General features: G+C 41.8%; 2 protein-coding genes across 3 annotated transcripts in view; both read left to right on the top strand.

Annotated features, from left to right (window-relative positions):
- Positions 1-7,792, top strand: part of Nbr1 (NBR1 autophagy cargo receptor) — a 21,461-nt gene extending 13,669 nt beyond the window's left edge. Inside the window, exons 14-18 of the mRNA XM_015495824.2 lie at positions 1,268-1,667; positions 2,451-2,542; positions 3,955-4,012; positions 4,617-4,722; positions 7,583-7,792. Of these exons, the coding sequence (XP_015351310.2) occupies positions 1,268-1,667; positions 2,451-2,542; positions 3,955-4,012; positions 4,617-4,722; positions 7,583-7,756 (830 nt within the window). The 3' untranslated portion in view covers positions 7,757-7,792. The remainder of the gene's footprint in view (positions 1-1,267; positions 1,668-2,450; positions 2,543-3,954; positions 4,013-4,616; positions 4,723-7,582) is intronic.
- A 704-nt stretch (positions 7,793-8,496) lies between these two features.
- Tmem106a (transmembrane protein 106A) overlaps positions 8,497-13,836 on the top strand; it is an 11,063-nt gene continuing 5,723 nt past the window's right edge. The window contains exons 1-4 of one of the 2 annotated variants that reach the window (XM_048790697.1): positions 8,497-9,574; positions 9,744-9,950; positions 11,180-11,395; positions 11,907-11,970. In XM_048790697.1, the coding sequence (XP_048646654.1) occupies positions 11,200-11,395; positions 11,907-11,970 (260 nt within the window). In that variant the 5' untranslated portion in view covers positions 8,497-9,574; positions 9,744-9,950; positions 11,180-11,199. Of the gene's footprint in view, positions 9,951-11,179; positions 11,396-11,906; positions 11,971-13,836 lie in introns of both variants that reach the window. The other variant, XM_048790700.1, reaches the window with a different exon arrangement.

Below are 13,836 nucleotides of genomic sequence, written 5' to 3'. Positions count from 1 at the left end.
TGGGGGCGGGGGGGGGCGGTGCGTACCGGCGATAGAACACAGGGGCCCTCAACCACAGAGCCACATCCCCAGCCCTATTTTGTATTTTATTTAGAGACAGGGTCTCACTGAGTTGCTTAGAGCCTCACTTTTGCTGAGGCTGGCTTTGAACTCATGATCCTCCTGCCTCAGCCTCCAAAGCCCCTAGGATTACCAGGTGTGTGCCAACATACCCAGCTCCAAACTAAATTTCTTACCGTTAAATCCTGCTATAATAAATATCTCTGTAGTTGTGCACCGTGGTGGACACCTGTAATCCCAGCGCTTGGAAGGCTGAAACAGGAAGATCGTGAGTTGAAAGCCAGCCTTAACAATGATAAGGTGCTAAGCAACTCAGTGAGATCCTGTCTCTAAATAAAATACAAAATAAGGCTGGAGATGTGGCTCAGCAGGCGAGTGCCCCTGAGTTCAATTCCCGGTACTTTAAATAAATAAATAAATACTTTTGTAACAGAAAATTCTAGAGTCAAGTAGGTAGAGCCAATAGTATGTATTTTAAGAACTGTCCAAAAATTCAAATTCTGGTGCATAAAAATAATACAGAGCCATGTGGACTATAAGTTTGAGGCTAGCCTGGGCAACTTAGACTCAGTTTCAAGATTGAAAAGGTAGGTGCAGAGCACTAGGGATGTAGCCCAATGATAGTACATCCCTGGTTTAATCCCAAGTACCACCCAAAAAGGGGGGGGCATCTAATTTGATCGGTACTCTTAAATATGATTTGTCTCACTTTTGTTTAAAGTATACACATATATGACAAATATTTATGTTTTTTTCAAACATGTGTAAATGTGTAACAAAAAGCCCTGGAAGGGCTTATCAAAATGCCCCGTCCTTTTTCCTCTTCATATGATGGTGCCTCCTCTTTTTCAGATTTGTATCGTTGGGCTGAGGGTGTAGCTCAGTGGTAGAGTGCTTGCCTAACATGCGTGAGCCCTGGCTTCAATCCCCAGTTCTGCAAAAAAAAAAAAAAAAAGGATTCATATTGCTTGTCAGGAGCCTGGATGTTCTACCTGCCTTGTTTTTGTGAGCTTTGGTTCTTTGTTTTTGCATAGTCTTCAAATTTGGAGTAAAGCCTTGGTTCCAATAGCAGCCCTTCCCTTTGGTTCTTCCCTCTCCTCTGGCATTTATAATTCTAGCTCATGATTCACAAAGCTTTACCAAGTAAGAATAACACCAGAGGCTGCTTTTAGGATTCTACATTCAATTGATTACTTTCATCCTTTAGTGAAATTTGCGTTGCCTGAAGAAGGACCACTTGGAGATGAGCAGGAAGAGATTGTTATGGAGGAGGATGAAGAGGAGGAACTCAAAGATGAAGTTCAGAGTCAGTCCTCTGCTTCCTCAGAGGATTATATCATTATCCTACCTGAGTGTTTTGATACCAGCCGCCCCCTAGGGGACTCCATGTATAGCTCTGCACTCTCACAGCCAGGCCTGGATCGAGGAGCTGAAGGCGAGCCTGGGGTTGAGGCTGGACAGGAACCAGCAGAGGCTGGGGAGAGACTTCCTGGAGAGAAGAACCAGCCACAGGATCACAGCATCAGTGACATCCTCACAACCTCACAGACTCTGGAAACAGTTCCCCTAATTCCAGAGGTGGTGGGCCTCCCACCACCACTGCCCAGGTACCATTCACACCCACCTCAGCTGGGGTGTTCTTCAGAGGTGAAATAGAGTGGGAAGAGACAACTTAATCTCAAAATATTTTTTTTCATCTGTTTGGGAAGAGACTATTTCCTGTAGTGAAGTCTGAATTTAGATGAATAAAAGTCATATTTTCCAGTATTTGTGGATTTGGGATTTAAAGAAATACTTGTTTTAGTCAACCTTAGATATCTGAATATAGCCTGTCTACTTATTTTTTGATTATTGAGAAACAGTTTTTAAACACAAACATCCCTGGACTTTCCCTTGTTCTGTTGATTCATGAGTAAAGGCAGCAAAAACTTATTTATATATTAACCCAAAGCATAATTAGGAAGCTAAATCCATTATGGAAAAAATACACTATAAAACCAGAAAGAAATTATTTAAATTTCTACTAGATCTGAATTATTGCTTGTTCCTAATAGTATAAAATGTTGGAGCCTTGAGTATAATTTACCATTTTCCGAGGAAGCTAGACATTTCCCTTTGTTTATATCACTTGAAGTAATGTGGAAGTAACCAGACTGAAGCCAATCTTTCTAACTTGATTGTGGTTCAGCAGAAAAGCCAGGAATAGAAGGTAGCCCTTGTGACAGAATTGCTAAGTTCTCTGGATCAAAAATGTAAAGCCACTATGAAGAATTTGGCATTGCTGTGCTGTGTTTACTTTTCTCCACCATTACCATAGATGGTTTGATTTTGTTTTGTTTTGCATGAATAGATGTTTTTAACTTACTTGGAATATTGTGTCTTTCTGAAAGGAGCCCTCCTTGTGTACAGCATGGTTCCCCAGGAGTGGATTTACCAGTTATCATACCAGAAGTTTCTTCAGTCCCTGACCAGATCAGAGGAGGTAATGAATAGCTTGAACGTCATCTCTTTTTCTTTGTTCCTTTCTAATGGAAACCAGGTATAAATAGGCTCTCCATCTTCATAATTCTTGGCAGTTTTTAGAAACTTGCCTTTTCCTTCTTTCTTCCCTCATACTTTCTTATTTCTATTCTCTAGCTAAATATTTATTAAATGAGACCTCCTAGAGGTAGGTATTGTGCTATAATGGACAGGCACATATAGTATAAAATGTTGGAGCTTTGAGTACAATTTACCATTTTCCCAGGAAGCTAGACATTTCCCTTTGTTTACAAAAAAAATTTTAAAAAAGAAAGAAAGAAAGACTTCAAACACTGTGAACAGATTGCCACTTGCCTCTATAATGGCCGTGATGTGACTTAGGATACACTAGGTACTTATGGATGCTGCATCTAAGCAACAGCTCTTTTGCTTTTAGAGCCCAGAGGCTCATCAGGTTAGTATAGGTTTCCAGCTCTAGTCCCACCTTTCCTGACGGAGCCCTTGTGGCAGTTCAGTTAATGCCTGTGGGTCTGTTTCCTTATCTATAAAATCAGGATTTTAGAACTGGATGCATTGGCATAGCATTGATGTGGGAGGATCTCTTGAGCTGATAAGTTTAAGATCTACCTGGGTGCTGAGTGTATTGGTGCACACCATAATCCCAATGATTTGGGAGGCTAAGGCAGGAGGATCACAAGTTCAAGGCCAGCCTTAGCAACTTAGTGAAGCCCAAAACAATTTAGCAAGACCCTGTCTCAAAATAAAAAATGAAAAGGGCTGGGGATGTGGCCCAGTGGTTAAGCACCCCTGGGTTCAATTTCTGGTATCTAAAATATTAAATAAATAAATAACTGACCTACCTGAGCAGTAGAGCGAGACATACCATCTCTCCCCACTTCCACCCCCGCAAAATCAGAACAGTATCACTGTGAACTTGTGATTAGGCTCTCAACATCACTTCTCACTCTTCCCCAAAAAGTCAAGCGTAAAAACATTTGAGAACTAATGTATCAATGTGATAGGATTGTAGGCTTAATTTTTTGGATCAATCAATAGTCATTTTACATTTCTGGATAGTTTCTCTGTATTACTTCCCTAAACAGAACTTCCCAAACATTAAAAAAAAGAGAGAGAAATACATGGGGCTGGAGTTGTAGCTCAGCAGTAGAGTGCTTACCTAGCACAGGTGAGGCCCTGGGTTCGATCCTCACCACCACATAAAAATAAGTAAATAAAATAAAGGCATTGTGTCCATCTACACCTAAAAAATAAATTTAAAAAAGAAAGAAAGAAAGAAAGACTTCAAACACTGTGAACAGATTGCCACCTGCCTCTATGATAGCCATGATGTGACTTAGGATACACTAGGTACTTATGGATGCTGCATCTAACCAACAGCTCTTTTGCTTTTAGAGCCCAGAGGCTCATCAGGACTTGTAAACAGCAGACAGAAGAGCTATGACCACTCAAGGTAACGACCTTGTGCAGTCTCTTCTTCAGAAGCAGGTGGATATCCTAGTATTGCTTCTGCTTCAAAGAGCCTCTCAGAGCATGTGTCCATTTTCAGAGAGCAGAAAAAAAGAGCATTTTTTCTTGTTCCGATTTCTCCTAAGGCTTGTGAGCAACACTGGACAGAGGGCTAAAACTGATATTTAAGTGTTTTTGAATTCCAGACAAAAAAGGAGTGCCCTAAAGTTCACCTCACTCTTAGTGCCAGAGAAAGCAGGAAGGTCAAGCCCAGTGTACATCTTAGTAATTTTTTCATAGACTCACTTGCCTCTCTCAGTACCCTAGTGTGCCCATGACCACATTAATAATCAACTAGGACTGAAAGCTGTCATGATAACCAGAGTGGTGTGATTCCTGCAGTGCCCATACAATGTACCAGTAGAGCTGGGCCCTACATCAAACCAAGATAGCTAGAAAACTGATAAAAATCATCACATTGTCTTTTTACGTCTGATTTTTTTTTTTTTCCTTAAGGAAATTTTTTTTTCAGGGATTAGCACCCAGATTATCTTATAAGAAGTAATGGTTTGTTGTATTTGGGGAGATAATTTGGTTTTCCTCTGTAGGTACCACCATGGGAGCAGCATTGCTGGAGGACTGGTGAAGGGGGCTTTGTCTGTTGCTGCCTCTGCATACAAGGCCCTATTTTCTGCACCACCAGTCACTGCACAGGTTAGTGTATGTTTTATTTTCCTGAACCTCAATTCACAAATCACCAATGAAAATGATGGCATCTGTCTGGATTGGCCAGTAAACTAACATTGTGGAAAGAGCATAGGCTTTAGATTGAGAAAGGAGCTAGTCCAAGTGTTGGCACTACGGGATAAATAAGACACTGGTTCTTGCCCAAAGATGATGGGAAACAAGAGAGGTGAACACATTTACAGTACAGGGTAAGATACTATGCTGGTATAATCAAACAGATGAAACATTTCAGCCTCACTAGTAGATAATACCTGAACTGAGTCCTAAAGGATAAAGCAAATGTTTGTCAGGGAAGAGTGATAGAGTATTATGGGGCTGGGGTTATGGCTCAGCGGTAGAGTGCTTGCCTAGCACATGCGAGGCCCTGGGTTCGATCCTCAGCACCACATAAAAATAAATGCAAAAAATAAAGTTTTAAAAAATAAATTAAAAATAAAAAGAGTGATAGAGTATTATAAGCCAGGCATGATGGTGCACACCTATTATCCCAGCTACTCAGGAGGCTGATGCAAGAGAGTCACAAGTTCAAGTCAAGCCTGAGCAACTCAGCAAGACTTTCATCTCTTTAAAACAAAAAGAGTGTTGTAGACAAAGGGAATAGCTAGTAATAAAAAAGACTTGGAAATATGAATGTAGAGGGTGCTTCTGGTCTGAAAAGAATAAGAAAAGACCAACTGTAGATTAAGGGGTTAGATTTTATTTTAATACTAATGAAGAGCCATACAATGTTTCTAAGGAAGTGATTAACAGGAACATATTTGTTCTTAGTGAGATCACTCTGCTATAATCTGGAGGCTTGGATAGAGCCAGTAAAGAAATCCATATGAAAACCCACGTATATAGCTAGAAAGGAAGATTCAAAGAAATAATTAAAAATATAAATCTCAGAACTTGGAGACCATAATTAAGTGACTAAAAAGAAGTCAAGGATAAATCCCAAGTCTATGTTACACAGTTCATAGTAGCATGCATTATGAGCGGCTATGCAGGCAGGATATATTTGAGTAAGAGGAGAATAGGAATTCAGTTTTGGATAGGGTTGTTTGAGGCATAGCCTAGTAAAAGTAAAGATAACCAGAGTACAGTGAATACATACATCTGGATCACAGGGGAGAGGTTTGGCTTGGTGACAAAGTTTGAGAGCCTTTTTGCATACAGGTTATAGTAAGAGCCATGTGGATGGATGAGATTATCCAGGAAGAATGGGGAAGGCAAAAAGGAGCCTTAACCATCAGGGAAAGGAAAATCCTGCAAAGAAGACAAAACTAGGAAGAAAATGAAGAATTATCTACTAGAATTTAGGAAGTTTTAATGAGAGGGATGTATTCAGCAGTGTTAGCTTCTGCGGAGAGGTGTGAACTGGTAATGAGGAATTTTGAGAGTTCAAGTATGCCTCACTTTCCAATAGACTACAAAGAGAGGAAAGAGAGCAGAAGTCTTGGGCATGGTTGGTATGCCTATAATTCCAGCTATGGGAGGCTAAGGCAGGAGGATCATAAATTCAAGACCAGCTTCAGCAACTTAACAATACCCTGTCTCAAAATTTTAAAAAGCACTGTGTATGTAGCTTTGTGATAAAGCACCCCTGGGTTCAAGCCTCAGTGCTGGGAAGAAAAAAGGGGGCAAATATCAGAAGGAGACATTTGTAAAGATGAGTGAGACTTGAAGTGTGCAAGCCAGTAATGAAAGGGGTTAACAATAAAGATGATAGAACAATTAATGGAGAAAGATTTCCGAGGTGGTAAGAGGTAAAGAGATACAAAGCAACGTCCATGTGGAAGGATTAAACCTGGAAAGAAGGATTGATAATCTATTCCGAAATAAGAGGAAGAAGGGAACATTGGAATTAGGTATAGAGAAAATTGCCAGAGACTGCTCAACATGTTTACATACTTTCTCAACAAGCCTGCAACATAGAGGTATGATGTATCTGCATTTCATAAATTTAGGATTGACACTCACCCCAATTGGTGAGTTAATGGTAGAGTGAGGGTTGGGGCCTAAGCTTGTCTGTCTGCAAAGTCAGTCATCTTTCTGCTCTACAGTTTCCCCCTCCCCAATCTGTGAAGTAGAGATAATAATAGACCAACCATTTAAGGAAGTAATTTTGACCACAGAAGGGCTTAGCTTAAAGAGGGGAGTAGTGAATGTTAGCTTCCTCATAACTTGGACCACTTTATTTTGAAGGAAAAAGTAAAAAATACTATAGGATATCATTTCCCAAGCAGTTTTTGTCTACCTCCTCTGTATATCAGATAGAATTTCTCATGCCATCTTCCTGTAACAGTCTCTTTCCTTGCTTATATTTGCCCCATCGTCACAATGATCTTCATGTTCATAGTGCCCCTAAGCCTTGTTTTCTACTTTTACCTCATCTGGTCAAAGAATGCTTCTTTCTGAAAGTCCTCTCTGAAGCCATCTCCTAGTTCTCTTTTTAAAATGTAGCCTTTATTTATTTTTTGATGGATCTTTATTTTACTATATGTGGTGCTGAGAATCGAACCCAGTGCCTCACATATGGTAGGCAAATGCTCTACCACTGAGCCACAACCCCAGGGCACCCCCCCCCCCATACCTCTTCTCCTAGTTCTAAGGATAGTTCATCATCTCCCAGCTTTTTCTTTGGGTACTGACAGACCTAATTTGAAGCATATTTCCTCAGCTCAGAAGACCCATTAATGTCAGGTAGACAGGAATATCGTACCCTTGCATCTAGTTTCTTTGCATTTTGAATAAATCTGGAAAGACTAGTATGGCAAGATAATAAAAATTTGCAGGATAAACAAATTATACAGAAAATGTTGTCTACTTTTTTTTGTCTGCACAGCCAATAGTTTCTGAAGATCAGACAGCAGCTCTGATGGCCCATCTCTTTGAAATGGGATTCTGTGACAGGCAGCTGAACCTAAGGCTGTTGAAGAAACACAATTACAACATCCTGCAGGTTGTGACAGAACTCCTTCAGGTCAACAACAATGACTGGTACAGCCACCGATATTGAGGAGTGACCTTGTATTAAATAACTGCCTGCTGCTCAGAGATGATCTTTATTCTTTCATTGGGGTGTGGGGTAGAAGCCCTTGCTTGTTTTTTAAACTGATGAGTCTATATGGAGATCATCATTGAATTGTCAAGACAATACCCATTACAATATATTTTGGAACAAATCAAAGACCAGAACTTAAATTTTCACTTTAGGAATTGGATGAATAGGAGGAAGCTGTTTTTCAATTGATTTGGATAAAATTCCCTTCTCCATTTCAGTGCATTGAAGAGTATAATTTGAACTTCCTGTAGAACCTTTTTTTTTTTTTTTTTTGTTCCCTGCTTGTATTGAAGTTAAATATTTTTGTTCAGTTCATGTGGATGTTTTTAATGGGGATATCTGTTGTTAGTTTTTTGAACTGGAAGTTGTTTTCAAGACCTATGATTTCTGTAACCAACTCCTAGCCTCAGTAACTTTCAATGTGGCATTGAAAGAGGATACAAGAACATGATAGAAGTATTGCTGCTCTTCCTTTTTCAAAGAAAAAATTATTTCCCTGCAAGAGTTATTAGTAAATGACACTGTTGCTTTCTGAGGACCACATTGGTGCATTTTGAATATCCACCTTGCAGGAATCTCATGAAAGGAGGGAAGAGTGTGCTAGTTAACTCACCAGCACCTAGTGAGCAGTGTCTATTGTAGTAATTTTGCATATATTTTCTTTTATTTAAGGAGAAAAATAGTAGTGTGAAATATTTTGCTAGTCTTATAGGGAAGGAAAATACCCCCTCTATTACTTAAAGGGAAAAGTCACTTTAACAGTTACCTTTTTTCTTCATGTCAGGGCAGATCTTATTTTACAGTAGAGTAAGGGAAGTGGAAACAGGTGAAAGGCAAGTTCCTGTATTAATCTAAGTTCAGGATTGGAGGAGTGAATGTGGTGGGGGTCAAATAGGATATGCTACTGACTTCTTGAATATTTGAAATCCTTTCAAAGGTTATCTAGCCCTAGAGAGTCTAAAACAGGACGTTGTGGTTGGTGTTTTTCAAAACCTGGATGGGGCAGACTCACTGATTTAACAACTCCAGGTTAAGTGAGAAAGAGATTGCTCCCAGGGACCCAGGTACTCATTTGTTTGTAGAAGGGAATCTTGGGGACAGTTGGTGAAGGAAGAGGTAACAAAAAACGCTAAATTATATTCATGAAAATTACTTCCTGAAAAGGAAAAATCTGAATCCCCAAGCCTAAGGGGTAAGGATAATAAAGTAGTATTATTTAATCTGGTTGGCATTTATAATGAATGGCAATTTTAATTAGTCATAATGATGTTTATTTGCAGTATAACTCTTGAATGCTACTGAACAAGCCAGAATTCAGACTTCAAGCCAACCAGGCTGTTCATTATTTAAAATGTTTTGATCTTGGCTTCTAGAGCGATCGAGCTGCGGGTGTCTGTAATTGGGTTGATTGGGGCAGGACCTGCCTGGACATTCTGGGTCCTGCAATAGGGGTCCAGAAGGGCCCGTGGGTCGGATAGTCCGGCCGGTTGTTCTTGTGCACAGCCACTTAAAGAATGGTGAAATAAATGTTCATTTAAACTCCTATATGTATCTGCTGGTCCTTACGGAAGCAGCGCCGGTACCCTCCCGTGACCTTTGAACGTCGGAGAGCTTCCCTTCTTTTCGTGGAGAGGGCGGGGTCCTGGAGCAGGGAGGGGCCGGAGGGGAGGGGCGGAGCTTCCGACTGCTTCAAGTCGAAGCTTGGGGCGAGGGCTCAGTTCCCTCACTTTCAATTCCGAAAGCTGCCGTTTCTGTCGCTGCCGTCGTTCCTGGGTAAGGCATTCTCGGGACCCTCCTCTGCTTTCCTCTTTTGGAGGCAAGGGCCTTTTGTATCTCCTGCTCGCCCTACGTACACGCCGGTACTAAACTCAACTAAAGCTGTTTAGTAGAATGTGAAGCCCTCCTTCAATGAAATCCGACCTTTTCCGTCCACGCCCACCAGCCGGCCCTTGGCAGAGCCCCGATCCGGTTGGGAAACAGCTTGGCCTTGGAGTCAAGGACCCCTTCTCCCCCCAACTTCCGAAGTTCCCCCACGACTCCGCTGAAGGGCTAGTTGCCTGCGCTGGAGGCTCTTCTCCCCAAAGGCACATTCCAGAAGATTCACCTTCTTGCAACTGAAAAGGAATCCCGGATCCCATACCTAAACCAGGTGAGGCTTATTTTAGTCCAGAAAGATCAGAGTGGCTCAACTTACCCACCTCATTCTGGTACCACTCTTGGGGGTCTTTTTTTTTTTGGGGGGGGGGGGTCCAGATTTAGTCTTGCTCTCTCCTAATAAAGGGCAGACCCTGACATGACTAAGGGATTCCCCAGGCTTTCTTCCTACCCCATCTCAAAAGTAGTGAGGAAGACACTTTTTGCTCGCACCTGGGATATTTTTAGACAGGTTCTTACCTACACCTGTGACCTGTAGCTTCCTTTCTCCTTTGTTTAAAGAGCAGTTGCCTTCCTATTAAGCCAGCAACGCCCAGGAGGCAGCCTTCCTCAAACCTCAGCCTTTCTGTCAGGGTGCTCTTAGAGGCATTTTTTAGAGTAATTGGGGAAGATGAAGGGACCTTCCAGATTGCTGCCCTCCCTGCCCTGAGCTTTATCCAGTTGCCTTCCTTTAAAATGACAGCTCAGCAACTTTCGAAGAAAAAAAGAACTGTACCATTCTCTTGTGGAAGTTCCTTAAAGTGAAATAACTTCTGCTTTTCTTTGGTTTTCTTTTTTTGTAGGCAGATTGATTTAACAATAATTAAAGGAATTGAAAGGCATTTAAAGTTCCAATCTGAGAGCCCCATATAACTCTTCAAGTCTATCTTCCTTAGGTTTTAGCTTGCTTAGATTATGGTAGGGCTCATGCCAATTTTTTTTGTTGTTTGGTTGGGGGGGGTGGTACTGGAGATTGAACCTAGGGGAGCTTAACCCTAAACCACATCTCCAGCCCTTTTGTTTTAAGACAGCTTCTCACTAAATTGCTGATGCTGGCCTTGAACTTGCTATCCTCCTGCTTGACCCTCTCCAGTTGATGGGATTACAGGTGTGCACCCCAATGCTTGGCTCTTTGCTAATCTTGATAACTTAAAACCAGAATTATGGGGCTGGGGATGCTCAGTGGTAGAGTGCTTGCCTAGTATGCATGAGGCACTGGGTTCCATCCTCACCACCACATAAAAATAAAGATATTGGGCTGGGATTGTGGCTCAGCGGTTGACCGCTCGATTCTCAGCACCACATTAAAAAAAAATAAAGGCATTGTGTTGTATCCATCTACAAAAAAAGAGTGTCTCTCTCTCTCTCTCTCTAAAAATTAAAGATATTGTGTCCAGCTAAAACTAAAAAAAAAAAAAAATTTTAAAAGAAGTTTAATATTGAACTTTGTTCTTTTTTCACTAGTGAACCGCCCCCCTTGAAAAATGGGTGATATGTTCTCCCAGCTGGGCTGTCGGAAAGATGAAATCAAGTCAATACTGCCCCCCAACTCGGCCATTGGTGATACAGCTCCCAGCTACTCCAGCTTTGGAAGCAGCAAATCTTTTTGTTCCTGTGTGCCTGCTAGTGCCAAATTTGTGCCCTGCCCTACCTGCCAAGGCAGTGGGGAAATCCCCCGAGGTAAGTTGACCAAAGCTCTGGAAATAGCCTGGAATCCAGGAAGTGCTCTTGGCTAGCCAGTTTGAGGCAGCCCTTTTGAGTCTCCTTGAATGGTTGAATAGTGCTCTCAGCTCAGTCAGTATTAACCCATTTAGCCTTGGACTCCCTGCAGAGAACGCCCCCCTTCCTACATTAGATGTATTTTTCTGCCACTCTGCTCCCCAAGCATCACTCTGTGTCTTAGGATTCAGGAAGTTAACAAATGACCTCTCCAAAGAAGGTAAGCCTTTCTGATTCACTAGTGACTTTCAGAGAGTCGTCTTACCTATTAGAAATCTTACTTACCTTCTGGTTCAAAGCTGAGCTAGCGACTTCAGTAGCACAACCCAAGGCTCCCAGTCCTGCTCTGAGGCTGAGGCTGCATGCCTCTGATACTGCTGTATAGAGTGGAGGAAGGATGCTTTTAGGAGGCTGGTCCAGGAAACATTTGTCATGACACATCTTGGTCCTCCCTCTCATCATCTTTCTACAGAGCTGGAGGAGCAGCTGGTGGCCCTCATCCCCTATGGGGACCAGAGGCTGAAGCCCAGACACACGTAAGCACTCTTTTTGCTCCATCTCCACAGGTCATCACCCCAGGGGGCTGCTTTACCCATTAGAGTCACCATTGTGATCCCTCCTAAATTTTTCCCATTGGTTCTTCCCCAGGTAGTCTGAGCTTCACCTGCCTCCTTGTTTCCAAAGATTTTCCTGGTTTAAGAATGATAGGGGGTTGGGGGACTGAGGTTGTGGCTCAGCGGTAGAATGCTCTCTGGCCTAGCACGCTGGGTTCGATCCTCAGCACCACATAAAAATAAACAAAACAAAGGTATTAAAAAAGAAGAATGATAAGTGTTGGGGTTGGTGTTATAGTTCAGGGGTAGAGTGTTTACCTAGCATGTGTGAGGCACTGGGTTTGATTCTCAGCACTGCATATATACAAATAAATAAAATAAAGGTCCATCAACAATTAAACCTGTATATATAAAATGGTAAGTGTCAGGTCTGGGATTATTCAGTGGTAGAACATTGCTTAGCATTTGTGAAGCCATAAATTCAATTCCCAGCACCATCCCCCCCAAAATTTAAAGAATGATAATTGTTGTATGTATGCTAATTACCCTGTTATATGCAATATATCTTATATTGAAGCATTACATTGTACCCATAAATATGTACAATTATTTGTCAATCAGAAAATTCACAGACTAGGGCTGTGTCTCAATGGTAAGACACTTGCCTACCATGTAGGAGGCCCTAGGTTTGATCCTCAGCACTGCAAAAAAAAAAAAAAAAAAAAAAAATTAGGGGGTTCTGGGGGGATTGAACCCAAGGTCTTGTGCATGCAAGACAAGCACTCTACCAACTGAGCTATATCCCCAGCCCATGCAAAACCATTTTTTAAAAATAAAAACAGAGGCTAGGGTTGTGGTTCAGCAGTGGAGCGCTTGCCTAGCATGTGCAAGGACCTGGGTTCAATCCTCAGCACCATATAAAAATAAATAAAATTGGGGGTATTTTGTCCAACTACACCAAAAATAAAAATAAAACCAAACTGAGCACAGTAGAGCATGCCTGTAATCCCAGTGATTTTGGAAGCTGGGGCAAGGAGGATTACAAATTCAAAGCCAGAAACTTAGCAAAACTTTGTCTCAAAAAGGTCTGAGCTGGGCACGGTGGTGCACACCTATAATCCCAGCAGCTTGGGAGGCTGAAGCAGGAGGATCTAGAGTTCAAAGCCAGCCTCAGCAATGCGCTAAGCTTGAGCAAGGCGCTAAGCAACTCAGTGAGACCCTGTCTCTAAATAAAATACAAAATAGGGCTAGGGATGCCTCAGTGGTTGAGTGTCCCTGAGTTCAATACCTGGTACCCCCCCCAAAAAAAAAAAAGTCTAGGGATATAACTCTGTGGTACAGTGCCCCGGGTTCAATCCCCAAAACCTAAAGAATAAATAAAACATACACGAAATATGATTCAGTGGTAGAACACTTGTCTAACAGGTGTGAGGCCCTTGAGTTCAATCCCCAATGCATCAAAAATAGGAATAAAACTCTCCCCCACTTACCCACGCACAAAAAAATGAGCATAGCAGATATTGTCTGAGGCCACTTCCTACCTTTCCTAGAGTATCACTGCTTCAAGAGGCATGGTCCTTTCTCCAAAACAGAAAGGACCTGCAAATCCTCCTGGGAGGGAGGGGGTGGACCTGGCTGCAATTGGTTTGCAAATTGATTTGGGAAGTTGTTTTTTTTAAGAGCTTCTCTTGCCCTGGCAGTCTTTAGACCTGCTTTTTTTCTTCAAATTAGAGATAGAAAACCAGCTGCTGCCTATCCTGGCACAATTCAAAACCTCAGAAGTAGCCCTGGATTTTTTTTTTTTTTTTTTTTTTGGTGCTGGGGATTGAACCCAGGGCCGTGTGCATG

This window comes from Marmota marmota, unplaced genomic scaffold (assembly GCF_001458135.2).
Source record: "Marmota marmota marmota unplaced genomic scaffold, marMar, whole genome shotgun sequence".
NCBI lineage: Eukaryota > Metazoa > Chordata > Mammalia > Rodentia > Sciuridae > Marmota > Marmota marmota.
The sequence above is the reverse complement of the archived record's forward strand: the minus strand, read 5'-3'. Positions and strand labels throughout refer to the sequence as shown.